Source organism: Micropterus salmoides, unplaced genomic scaffold (assembly GCF_014851395.1).
Source record: "Micropterus salmoides isolate LMB-PRFRI ecotype aquatic unplaced genomic scaffold, ASM1485139v1 Ms_hic_scaffold_17, whole genome shotgun sequence".
In the NCBI taxonomy this organism is placed as follows: domain Eukaryota; kingdom Metazoa; phylum Chordata; class Actinopteri; order Centrarchiformes; family Centrarchidae; genus Micropterus; species Micropterus salmoides.
In genome coordinates, this window is record NW_024040817.1 from 25,352,710 (window position 1) to 25,366,256 (window position 13,547).

The 13,547-nt window shown below is 38.7% G+C and overlaps 2 protein-coding genes across 11 annotated transcripts; both read left to right on the forward strand.

Annotated features, from left to right (window-relative positions):
• The first annotated feature begins 4,923 nt into the window (after positions 1 to 4,923).
• LOC119906763 lies at positions 4,924 to 7,075 on the forward strand. Of its 2 annotated transcripts, XM_038724107.1 has the most exons (5): positions 4,924 to 5,467; positions 5,966 to 6,012; positions 6,104 to 6,483; positions 6,580 to 6,697; positions 6,863 to 7,075. In XM_038724107.1, coding segments are annotated over exons 1-5 (576 nt in total). In that variant the 5' UTR covers positions 4,924 to 5,438; the 3' UTR covers positions 6,865 to 7,075. The 2 variants fall into 2 exon arrangements, with proteins under 2 accessions (XP_038580035.1, XP_038580034.1); XM_038724106.1 differs by lacking the exon at positions 4,924 to 5,467 and having other exon boundaries at positions 5,489 to 6,012.
• Positions 7,076 to 7,481: 406 nt separating this feature from the next.
• Positions 7,482 to 13,547, forward strand: LOC119906759. 9 transcript variants are annotated; one of them, XM_038724096.1, is made up of 11 exons: positions 7,488 to 7,712; positions 8,210 to 8,370; positions 9,160 to 9,204; positions 9,703 to 9,749; positions 9,841 to 10,220; positions 10,317 to 10,434; positions 10,598 to 11,595; positions 11,936 to 11,955; positions 12,043 to 12,151; positions 12,254 to 12,427; positions 12,582 to 13,547. In XM_038724096.1, exons 7-11 carry the CDS (start codon positions 11,593 to 11,595, stop codon positions 13,206 to 13,208), a joined length of 933 nt encoding a protein of 310 aa, XP_038580024.1. In that variant the 5' UTR covers positions 7,488 to 7,712; positions 8,210 to 8,370; positions 9,160 to 9,204; positions 9,703 to 9,749; positions 9,841 to 10,220; positions 10,317 to 10,434; positions 10,598 to 11,592; the 3' UTR covers positions 13,209 to 13,547. The 9 variants fall into 9 exon arrangements, 6 of the variants coding, with proteins under 6 accessions (XP_038580025.1, XP_038580022.1, XP_038580024.1 ...); XM_038724095.1 differs by having other exon boundaries at positions 8,221 to 8,370; XM_038724097.1 differs by having other exon boundaries at positions 7,482 to 8,442.

Consider the following 13,547-nt stretch of genomic DNA (forward strand, 5'->3'; position numbering starts at 1 on the left):
CAACTGCCTGGAGTGCTTCCACTCCTTCCTGCCCAGCATGATACCGGGGCCCCACTGTGCAGCTGTCCCCTTCCAGGTCTATCTTCTCAGTGGCATCGCACGCTGGAACTCTGACAGGGAGTCTGCCAATGCCAAAGCCACAAAGGAAGGAAGCACATGGTGTACGTGTCTAACCTGATAAATCGCCTCAACCAGAGGTGCCAGGAGTTTTTTGGCGAGGCGGAGGAGGTAAATTACCGACCACCTGTTCCTGCTGGTGAGGAGCGAATTGGTTTGGAGTATCTGTTCTCCCAGTCGTCAGAACCTTTCCGTACACCTGACCATTACGCTCAGGCCAGAGAGATGCTTCGAGCAGCCGAGGATGAAGATGATGAGGTGGTTGCTGAGAATCCCTGGAGCAAGATGCGGGCTACAACTCTGACAGCGAGAGTGACAATCTGACTCCGTTGAGGAGGAATCTGCTTCTTACCGACCAGGTTGTGGCTCCTGAGCTGGATCCCTGTGTAGAGGATGTGTGCGGTCCAAATCATCTCTCCGGGTACCAACACGTAGAGGAGCTGAGCAGGGTACTTGTTGAGATTGCCTTGGAGGAGGGAAACCTTGCTCTCAGTGACTCTACAAGACAGAGAGTCATCAGAGCCTGGAACAAGCTGGACCTCCACGACCGCAGCATCCAGCATTTTGACAGCCTTTACTCAGCACGCTGGGGTAACGCTCTGTTTGGCTGCATGTATATTTAGCAGGTCAAACCTTCCATTTACAGATATTTTATGACAAATATAATTTCATCTGTTTGTCTATATGTTGTAGTACTTCAACATAACAGAATCATTTATTACATATAGGTTTTTCTTTGTATTTAGAAGTTAAGTTTCCTTTGCACTGTTAGCATAACTAAGTAATGTTAGTTGCTGTTTTTCTGTTTCCAATTTCATGCGCTTTATTTAATAAAGTGGTCAGTGCTACAGTAACAGTGAGTTGTGAAATATTAATATATATGTATATTTGTTTATCAAAAAAATAGGGATATCGATAAAGAGCGCCAGATTACTTGCATGAATGACATTTGCCTATAGCACAACAATATCAGATCTTAGTATACTTTTGATATAATAATCTGTATTTTATAATAATCTGTATTTATTTGAAAACAATATATCCATTAACGTGAATAAATTACATGAATTATGTTGCATTCTTCAACGGCTTCAAGAGGTATTACAATAAACAGTCGATTCAAATCTGAAATGGTTAATATCACACATATGGAATAGTACAGATGATATCAACAGTCTCTGCGACATTTTCTTTGAATGAAGTGAGTGGACTCCTCCTCTTGTAGACTCCTGCAAATCCCCCAAATCTTGACTGCGACTTCATAATTTCTGGCAGTAGGGGACTACGTTCTCGCCCCTCCCTGTAATCATAAAATATTATCTGAAAATCATTTCCTATCATTAAAGACATATGTCTAAAGACAACCCTCACATTTCAATTCTCACATGGAATTATAATTGAATTTGTCATCTTACACTTTCAGAGAGGCAAACCCCACACATCACAAAAACTGATGAAAGAAGTTTGTCACTTTAATGATACATAAAATCAACTTTGTGCTTGCAGTAAATAGTGGTACATGGTATACAGACACATTGAATAATGAGAAACAGTCAAAGGGATAAGGTCTATGTTCTATATTCACCACATCAGGGAACTAAGTGAAGAGTGAGTGTGATCAACATTTGGTATATATTGGATGAATTTAACATCTATACTACATTGATAATCAAAATGACAATGTGTTGGTGCATACTACGCAGTTTGACCACAAGAGCGAGCCACTCCGCAAGCCTGCCTTGCTCATTCATAAATACACCAGGGCCCTGACAACACAGGCACTAGGCCACTAGAGGGCGCAATTTAGACTAAAAAACGGCTACACTTTCAGACTTGATTTGCACTTCGCGTGGTCCCATCGTGTAGCTTACTTTACCATTAACCATTGTTTTCAAATTTGGATGCGATTTAAATTTTGACATTTGATAAAATTATAAAGAATTAGAACAAGGTCCGGAGCTTTCGATTCTGGATTTAGAGGTAATGAAAGTGAAAATATATAGACTATGCTTGTAGCATATGGTGCAGTATGCTGGCACACTGACGCCGCATATAATGCATAATATATGTGCACTGAAAGCCTTACAATTTGTAGTTCCACTTAGCTGAGTAGGGGAGACCTGGGGCAGTTGTAACATTTTTTACATTTTCCTTAATAACTCACAGACTACTTGAAATACATTAGTCATCTGTTGATACAATAAACATATAAATGTCCACTTATTAATAATACAGTTGATATATTTTCACTAATAAGGACAACACTATAATATTTAATTAAATGCAACAAATCAGAGTTACAATTGCCCACTTTGCAGGAACAATTGTAACACTGAAAAATAAGTCATATTGACCCATTGTATCTCAAGTTAAAGCCTACCTCAAAGTAATGACTTTACTGCTAATAATTTTCCTTAAGAGTTTTTTTTTTCATATGATTCAAATTATTTTAGATGTCAGGCATCTTCTGCTAAGTTTTCTGTTCTGATTTCATAAAATTGCTTTTTACAAGTGAACTTGTTCTGTTTGGTTTTGCGGGGTCTTATGCAATCAACTGCTTTAAATTCACTATACAGACAAACTGACAATGAAAGGAACGTTGCTTTTGCAGATTTAGGCCTATATAATATTCACACTTTCTGTCAAACACATTATATAATACAACGAATGTTGGACTATGTTAATTGATGATTTGTTTATACTAGAACAAATAATTTTATTATAATACACCCTTTTTAAATGTAGGTTTAAATTTAAATTTTTAGAAATGTTATTTTTCTAACAAACGTATGTCAACACAGACAAACAAGCTGCTTACATTGGGCCATGTGACTTGGGGGTAATTGTAACACAGTGTTAAAACTGCCCCCGATGTTGCAGCCATGATAAAATCTTGTATGCCCGCTAGCCACAACTATATTAGCAAAGGTTATTAGTGTTAATTTTTTATCAATAACCTGGAGATAAAATGTATGGAAGTTTAAATTTGCAGTCATCTAAACTTTAGACACCAGAAGAAAAATCCCAAAAGTAACTTTCATATCTCAAAATCAGTATTTTGTTAAAAACTTCTGCTGAGATGAAATGATCCTGCTCCTTTTCCACAGGCAGAGAGAGAATCCTACTGAGCATGTGCAGATTAAGTGTCATCCCCCTTGCTTGTTTCTGATTGGAGAAACTGAATGTTTTACAATTGCCTTCAACTTTTGTTTTGTGAAATGTCGTTATTTGTTTTTATTGACACAGTAGAGACAGACCCACATGAGAAAGGGTGTGACATGCAAAAAAGGTCCCTATGGGACCTCTGAAGGACTATAAGGCCCACATTTTATCTATAGGCCAACAGGTCCCCCCTTTGTATTTCGTTTTATTTCTATTAAAATGTATCTGACAGATTACCAGTTGCTCTTTATTGATCCAGAGGAAATGTTGAAGATAAATTGACTTGCATTGACTTAACTGAAACAAGACGTTGCGTCAAAGGGTTTGGTGGGAGGAAGTAGAGACAAGAAGAAGCAGGATGAAGCAGGTAAATGTAGATAAAACATACGATGTAAGATCAGTTACAAAGACGGAGCAAACACTGACTGTTCCTTGAGGATGAAGACCTGAATCAGAGATGTGTGAAATGTTATTTTTCTAACAAACGTATGTCAACACAGACAAACAAGCTGCTTACATTGGGCCATGTGACTTGGGGGTAATTGTAACATCTTGTATGCCCGCTAGCCACAACTATATTAGCAAATATATGAGGAAATGTTGAAGATAAATTGACTTGCATTGACTTAACTGAAACAAGACGTTGCGTCAAAGGGTTTGGTGGGAGGAAGTAGAGACAAGAAGAAGCAGGATGAAGCAGGTAAATGTAGATAAAACATACGATGTAAGATCAGTTACAAAGACGGAGCAAACACTGACTGTTCCTTGAGGATGAAGACCTGAATCAGAGATGTGTGAAATGTTATTTTTCTAACAAACGTATGTCAACACAGACAAACAAGCTGCTTACATTGGGCCATGTGACTTGGGGGTAATTGTAAAATCTTGTATGCCCGCTAGCCACAACTATATTAGCAAAGGTTATTAGTGTTAATTTTTTATCAATAACCTGGAGATAAAATGTATGGAAGTTTAAATTTGCAGTCATCTAAACTTTAGACACCAGAAGAAAAATCCCAAAAGTAACTTTCATATCTCAAAATCAGTATTTTGTTAAAAACTTCTGCTGAGATGAAATGATCCTGCTCCTTTTCCACAGGCAGAGAGAGAATCCTACTGAGCATGTGCAGATTAAGTGTCATCCCCCTTGCTTGTTTCTGATTGGAGAAACTGAATGTTTTACAATTGCCTTCAACTTTTGTTTTGTGAAATGTCGTTATTTGTTTTTATTGACACAGTAGAGACAGACCCACATGAGAAAGGGTGTGACATGCAAAAAAGGTCCCTATGGGACCTCTGAAGGACTATAAGGCCCACATTTTATCTATAGGCCAACAGGTCCCCCCTTTGTATTTCGTTTTATTTCTATTAAAATGTATCTGACAGATTACCAGTTGCTCTTTATTGATCCAGAGGAAATGTTGAAGATAAATTGACTTGCATTGACTTAACTGAAACAAGACGTTGCGTCAAAGGGTTTGGTGGGAGGAAGTAGAGACAAGAAGAAGCAGGATGAAGCAGGTAAATGTAGATAAAACATACGATGTAAGATCAGTTACAAAGACGGAGCAAACACTGACTGTTCCTTGAGGATGAAGACCTGAATCAGAGATGTGTGAAATGTTATTTTTCTAACAAACGTATGTCAACACAGACAAACAAGCTGCTTACATTGGGCCATGTGACTTGGGGGTAATTGTAACACAGTGTTAAAACTGCCCCCGATGTTGCAGCCATGATAAAATCTTGTATGCCCGCTAGCCACAACTATATTAGCAAAGGTTATTAGTGTTAATTTTTTATCAATAACCTGGAGATAAAATGTATGTAAGTTTAAACCCAAATAAGAAAGGGTGTGACATGCAAAAAAGGTCCCTATGGGACCTCTGAAGGACTATAAGGCCCACATTTTATCTATAGGCCAACAGGTCCCCCCTTTGTATTTCGTTTTATTTCTATTAAAATGTATCTGACAGATTACCAGTTGCTCTTTATTGATACAGTATATTGATTAGTTTTTTTAAAAGCTCAGTTGGTCTCTGGTAACATTATAATATTATTCTATTGTAGTAATAGTACTTTCAGTACTTGAGTAAAGGTTTTTACTATCACTACTTTTAACAATACAAATTTTGTTTTCTAGGTGACAGAGAGCCCGAATGGCGGGCGGTCCAGTGAACGTCTGCTTGTAAGAACCCGTTTTCTGTTCAATGAGGTTTAAATGAGCAATGACATATAACAAAGTACCAGAGAAGAGAAGTGTACAAGTAGTACACCTTTATTCCCATGTATCTTGTTAGAGTGCATTTAGTTTGAATTCTTGAAAGGAGTTTAAATGTGAAGCAATAAGTAGATGCTCCCAACATCACAAATAATAGCAAATGTGTCACAAATAACAACGACAAAATTATCCAGAGGAAATGTTGAAGATAAATTGACTTGCATTGACTTAACTGAAACAAGACGTTGCGTCAAAGGGTTTGGTGGGAGGAAGTAGAGACAAGAAGAAGCAGGATGAAGCAGGTAAATGTAGATAAAACATACGATGTAAGATCAGTTACAAAGACGGAGCAAACACTGACTGTTCCTTGAGGATGAAGACCTGAATCAGAGATGTGTGTATGAGAACAGAGTGGAGTCATGAACCTATCAGCTCTTCTTTTAGCTCTGTTTTTGTACCTTTCAGGGCACCAGGGGATCTACTTCATCTCCTGCAGTTCAACAGAGACAGAGGTAGACGACACACATGTTTGCCTCACACATCATAAAGCCTTGCTATGAAAAGTATTTTCCATATTCAGTCAAACTCTGGCATGTGTTACAGGTCGAGATTACCTTGGATCCGTGTCAGGCTTTGTGTCCAAACATAAAGGCAAGTCTTTGGTCTTAGAGAGTCCAGCTGGTGCCACACTGACAATAGGAGACCTGAGTGACACCATTTACAGAGACAAACGTAATGAAGTCAATGGGTGGGGTAAATTCTACCTTCCTAAAGAAGTAAGCATGCAGGTTGTAGGTGTAGTGGAGGAGACCTCGTGCCCGTGTGACCAGCTCGTCCTGATGACCTGTGAGGACAGAAAGCTGTATGCCTACGATGGAGAGGAACTGCACGAGGTGGCTTCAAGCCTAAAGCAGCTAGGTGAAAAGAGAATAGAGTATCCAGCATCCACGAGCTATTACAACGGGGAGGCCTTCAAAGATATGGTAAAAAGTTACAGTGAAGTTGCTGGGTACAAGCTTTGATTATTGATCACCTGTGGGCACTGACAATGTTTGTTTGATGTTGTTTGTTGTGTGTAGACCGAGAAGGACTGGGTCAAAGTGAGGGAGGGTGCTGTGGGGAAGAGTTTGGACCAAGCTCATCATAAACTGGTGACAGCACAAAAGTCCAGATTCCTGCAGAATCTCAAAATCAAATGTGAGTATTTTATCTTTGCTGCAGGGTAAGGATTAAGGTCATACTTTGCCTGCTTTGTTTCTGTGTCGCACTCATTTATTCTGTACTGATTGGTTTCCTCTCTCTCGCTCTCTCTCTCTCTCTCTCTCTCTCTCTCTCTCCCTCTCTCTCTCTCTCTCTCTCCAGGATCCAGCAGTTAATGCTTTTGGGTTTTGTTCTTGTGATGTTGTTGGTTGTTGATTATGTCCATGTCAATATAGAAATGCACACTTTATTAAACCACACAGAAAATGCATGGTGTTCTGTTATCAATAAAGGGATGTAATATATCTGTTGATTGATATGTATGATTAATAAAATAAAAAAAGACTCACTGCTTATTAAAATAGTAATACTATATATCTGTTTGCGATCTCTTTTTGTGAATTTTAGTGTTTAAAAAACACTGTGTGAACATTATTATTATATTATTCCTCTGTGGTATTGAACATTTAATGTATGAATATGATTAGCTCTTCTTCTACCTCTGTTAACAATAACAGTTTTTTGTGGGTAGTACATTGAATTGTTTAGACTGACTTCAGTGACTAGCTTGAATAACTGAGAGGAGTTCACGTGGAAAAGATACACAGACACCACAAATAAAAGCTAAATTAAACATGTACAGTAAAGCATAAATAAAACAGTTGTTACTGTGTGAGCATTGCTGCTTTCCGTTCAGTGGATGCTGCTGTTTATTGGCAGCACTTTTAGCACCACATCCTGTCACGTACAGAAGAGAAATATCCTTATCTAGCCATCTGACAATTATCTTTTCAATGGCACTCCTTGGTCATTAACATATTTACAAAGCTTTCCTTCTCTGTTCAGTAGTGAGTTAACCTGTGATTTTCCAGTAGAATAGAGTAACTCTTTCGAAGGCAGCAGCTTCACTGTCTGATTTTACAACATCATCGGAGAAATCTAATGAGTGGTAGTTCAGAGGGAAGGGCTTCATTTCTTTTCTCTCGGTTTCACTTACTCCTTACTTACAATGGTGAGTAGCTGCTTTTATGTGGTTTCCTTTGCCAATATTTTAAATTATGGTTCATTCTACTGGTGTGGTGTCAATGAAATGTGTAATTATTGTAATGTGTTTTACTATAACTGCTGCACCACCAAACTGCAGAGCAGTGTTTTCCCACCAAGCTATTATTATTATGCCATGTATTGAATACATTTACTCAATATAGTTTGGGGGGGGGGCGTCGGACGACTTGTGGCGACTAGGTGGCAACTTATTGATGAAGATGTAGCCTACATTGGCAAAGGAGTAGCCTATCCACACATAGATGTCACACAACAGTCTCCTTCCGTAGGTTATCCCGCCATAGCCAAATATTCAGGAGGCTTCGTCGTGACTCCAGTTTGTCCCCTGCTTGTCGACATGTTGGTAGCAAAGCGCTAAACGATTTTTAACTAATAAAATGACACAAAGCCTACAGTGGTAGCCTAGGCTTCCTGCTGTCACACAGTTTCAAACCTTAAAAAAAGGTCTGCTGCAGAGATCACTTGGCAGCGATCCGAGACCACACCTTCGAGGCGGACCAGAGAGCGGCTGTTTACCAACCCAACCGCACCGCAGCAAGGGCGTAAACGCTCCAGGAGTGTCATATTTTAACCGAGGACAGGAAGGAGTCCGTTCTTCAGCTGTGGTAACTTATTATTTGAGTTTGTTTAAATAACGTGTGAGGAAGGATTTGAGGAGGCTTTCTCTAATATTAATGGTGATTATGGAAGGCATGCGCTGTTTCTGTTCCTCTTACCATTGTTTTCAAATTTGGATGTTATTACAATTTTGACATTTGATAAAATTATAAAGAATTAGAACAAGGTCCGGAGCTTTCGATTCTGGATTTAGAGGTAATGAAAGTGAAAATATATAGACTATGCTTGTAGGTTTAAATTAAAATTTTGTGAAATGTTATTTTTCTAACAAACGTATGTCAACACAGACAAACAAGCTGCTTACATTGGGCCATGTGACTTGGGGGTAATTGTAACACAGTGTTAAAACTGCCCCCGATGTTGCAGCCATGATAAAATCTTGTATGCCCGCTAGCCACAACTATATTAGCAAAGGTTATTAGTGTTAATTTTTTATCAATAACCTGGAGATAAAATGTATGTAAGTTTAAACCCAAATAAGAAAGGGTGTGACATGCAAAAAAGGTCCCTATGGGACCTCTGAAGGACTATAAGGCCCACATTTTATCTATAGGCCAACAGGTCCCCCCTTTGTATTTCGTTTTATTTCTATTAAAATGTATCTGACAGATTACCAGTTGCTCTTTATTGATACAGTATATTGATTAGTTTTTTTAAAAGCTCAGTTGGTCTCTGGTAACATTATAATATTATTCTATTGTAGTAATAGTACTTTCAGTACTTGAGTAAAGGTTTTTACTATCACTACTTTTAACAATACAAATTTTGTTTTCTAGGTGACAGAGAGCCCGAATGGCGGGCGGTCCAGTGAACGTCTGCTTGTAAGAACCCGTTTTCTGTTCAATGAGGTTTAAATGAGCAATGACATATAACAAAGTACCAGAGAAGAGAAGTGTACAAGTAGTACACCTTTATTCCCATGTATCTTGTTAGAGTGCATTTAGTTTGAATTCTTGAAAGGAGTTTAAATGTGAAGCAATAAGTAGATGCTCCCAACATCACAAATAATAGCAAATGTGTCACAAATAACAACGACAAAATTATCCAGAGGAAATGTTGAAGATAAATTGACTTGCATTGACTTAACTGAAACAAGACGTTGCGTCAAAGGGTTTGGTGGGAGGAAGTAGAGACAAGAAGAAGCAGGATGAAGCAGGTAAATGTAGATAAAACATACGATGTAAGATCAGTTACAAAGACGGAGCAAACACTGACTGTTCCTTGAGGATGAAGACCTGAATCAGAGATGTGTGTATGAGAACAGAGTGGAGTCATGAACCTATCAGCTCTTCTTTTAGCTCTGTTTTTGTACCTTTCAGGGCACCAGGGGATCTACTTCATCTCCTGCAGTTCAACAGAGACAGAGGTAGACGACACACATGTTTGCCTCACACATCATAAAGCCTTGCTATGAAAAGTATTTTCCATATTCAGTCAAACTCTGGCATGTGTTACAGGTCGAGATTACCTTGGATCCGTGTCAGGCTTTGTGTCCAAACATAAAGGCAAGTCTTTGGTCTTAGAGAGTCCAGCTGGTGCCACACTGACAATAGGAGACCTGAGTGACACCATTTACAGAGACAAACGTAATGAAGTCAATGGGTGGGGTAAATTCTACCTTCCTAAAGAAGTAAGCATGCAGGTTGTAGGTGTAGTGGAGGAGACCTCGTGCCCGTGTGACCAGCTCGTCCTGATGACCTGTGAGGACAGAAAGCTGTATGCCTACGATGGAGAGGAACTGCACGAGGTGGCTTCAAGCCTAAAGCAGCTAGGTGAAAAGAGAATAGAGTATCCAGCATCCACGAGCTATTACAACGGGGAGGCCTTCAAAGATATGGTAAAAAGTTACAGTGAAGTTGCTGGGTACAAGCTTTGATTATTGATCACCTGTGGGCACTGACAATGTTTGTTTGATGTTGTTTGTTGTGTGTAGACCGAGAAGGACTGGGTCAAAGTGAGGGAGGGTGCTGTGGGGAAGAGTTTGGACCAAGCTCATCATAAACTGGTGACAGCACAAAAGTCCAGATTCCTGCAGAATCTCAAAATCAAATGTGAGTATTTTATCTTTGCTGCAGGGTAAGGATTAAGGTCATACTTTGCCTGCTTTGTTTCTGTGTCGCACTCATTTATTCTGTACTGATTGGTTTCCTCTCTCTCTCTCTCTCTCTCTCTCTCTCTCTCTCTCTCCCTCTCTCTCTCTCTCTCTCTCTCCAGGATCCAGCAGTTAATGCTTTTGGGTTTTGTTCTTGTGATGTTGTTGGTTGTTGATTATGTCCATGTCAATATAGAAATGCACACTTTATTAAACCACACAGAAAATGCATGGTGTTCTGTTATCAATAAAGGGATGTAATATATCTGTTGATTGATATGTATGATTAATAAAATAAAAAAAGACTCACTGCTTATTAAAATAGTAATACTATATATCTGTTTGCGATCTCTTTTTGTGAATTTTAGTGTTTAAAAAACACTGTGTGAACATTATTATTATATTATTCCTCTGTAACAGTTTTTTGTGGGTAGTACATTGAATTGTTAAAAAAAAAGGTTTCTGTTGTGTTCAGGGAGGCTTAAATAAACACTGACAAATGAGGAAGCTGGTTTTAGACTGACTTCAGTGACTAGCTTGAATAACTGAGAGGAGTTCATGTGGAAAAGATACACAGACACCACAAATAAAAATACATATTTGGATCCACTAACTTGAAGAAATGTGAGGAAGAAATGTGGAACATAATTTGTCACATCTACATATTTAATTCATAATCGTGCAGAAAACATGGTTTTCAATGGAGCTTTAACATCAGCCACCACGCTGAGTTGCAATCATGAACATGTACAGTAAAGCATAAATAAAACAGTTGTTACTGTGTGAGCATTGCTGCTTTCAGTTCAGTGGATGCTGCTGTTTATTGGCAGCACTTTTAGCACCACATCCTGTCACGTACAGAAGAGAAATATCCTTATCTAGCCATCTGACAATTATTTTTTCAATGGCACTCCTTGGTCATTAACATATTTACAAAGCTTTCCTTCTCTGTTCAGTAGTGAGTTAACCTGTGATTTTCCAGTAGAACAGAATAACTCTTTCGAAGGCAGCAGCTTCACTGATTGATTCTACATGACATCATCGGAGAAATCTAAGGAGGGGTAGTTCAGAGGGAAGGGCTTCATTTCTTTTCTTTCGGTTTCACTCCTTACTGACAATGGTGAGTAGCTGCTTTTATGTGGTTTCCTTTGCCAATATTACATTATGGTTCATTCTACATTGCTAATTTAATGTCTGGTGTCAGTGAAATGTGTAATGTGAAATGTGTTTTACTATAACTGTCGCAGTGTTTTCCCACCAAGCTATGAGACTTTTAAATCAAATGAATCCTCCATGGAATATAGTTTAGAGTTTTCCTTTCTATAATTGTATTTCTATATTGTATATTATCTGCTATGTAGCAGAAGGGAGTTACAAACCACATTTTATTTTACAACCCTGTTCTAATGTGACCGTTAAACCTACCTTGTACCTTGTATCATTTCCATTTGCATCTGGAGGCTGAACGGAGGATGATGAGGTGAGTCAGCTGGTTTACTGAACCACAAGTTGTTACTGTTGCTTTCTGCTTTTCAATTCCCTAAAAACAATTTGTTTATTCTTTTAGAGAAGAAGAGTTTCTGATACAGGAAGACCATTTCAGAAGGAATGCTTTCTTGATTATCAGTGAAATGGTGAAAATGAGTCCAAAGCATCCTTCAGTGTTAGTGGATGAGGTTTGTCTGATGAGGACTGAAAATTTCTGGTTCTGGACATAATGCATGGGTGTGTGTCATCGTGTATTTTCTATAAAGAATACTTGTGTTTTGACTTAACAGATTCTTCACAGCATTTTCTTTTTGGGACACATCAAGACTCCTCAATATTCCCCAAAAGATATTGTGAGTGATGACAACATGCTAAATTTGTTGAAGGGCCGCTACCCTCAGCCTTTTAAACTTTTTTCCTCTGAACTACCCAAGCGGAGTCCAATTTCATGTGTGCTCGACATGGTGAGATTATAGTTAGTCAAAAGATTATCCAATTCTTCCTTATTAAACATATTAAGTGTAGAATTACTACTTCACCTCAATACAAAGCATGACTCTGTAAATGATACTGCACATGTGGGGATAACAGCAGCTTAATATTTGTGATTGCTTGCAGATTGTCCATCTGATGGGACAAGAGAATGAAGACACAATAATAGAAGAGCTGCAGAAGCTCATCCGTCAACTGAAGGAGGATGAAGCAAAAGATCTGGTCTCCTCCACCATCTGTGTCTCCCAGAAAAACAAGGACCCAAATTCAGACAGGTACTATGGAGTCTCCATGTCCACTTCTGGCAGGGATCCTGGGCGAATCATGATTGCTGCGTCCTGCCTTAGTGCCTGGGACAGTTACGTAGCTGGTGCAGTGATGACCTACTATCCAAAGAAGACACAAAAGCCATATTTTGATGGAACCATTAAACTTCCAGAGCAGGTCAGGTGTCAGGCGTTTAGCTTAAGTGATCTAAGAGAAATGCCTCCTTGCAGATCATGTGGGAATTTGTTTGGTTTGACAACAAGTGAAAATAGGGAGTGGCCCTATGGCCACTGTGCCGAAGCTGAAAGTGTGAGCAACTTGCTTAAATATGAGAAAGAAGTGAGAGAGCAAGCACAGCCAAAATCTAAAACAGCCACAGATGAGAACAGGAAAAAGGCTCAAGAGAGTGTCTTGAAAGAGCTTACAAATCTTCTGAAAATGCAGAAATTTACATGGGATAAACATTTCTACACCCCACAAGTTTGATCTTTGGGGAGTTCTTATGGTTCATTATTATATAGTAACCAGATTGATCTCAATGGTTTTGATTCCTTATCAGTAAAAACTTCTCTGTAACCCTCTAATTAAATCAAAGTTTTTTGTGATTGTGAAATTGATGTGACGACCAGAGCTGTCAATAAATCGTGCTTTTATCATAACAAATGATTAATGCTCCAGCTACCCACTCCTGTTACATTAAACATATGAATCACATGGCAGAATCACAAAGCCAGATGTCTGATAACTGTAAGAAAAAAGCATGCAGAAAGATGCAAATGTTGATGTATTGATCGTGTTATTAACAATAAATAATGGTGGGGTAAA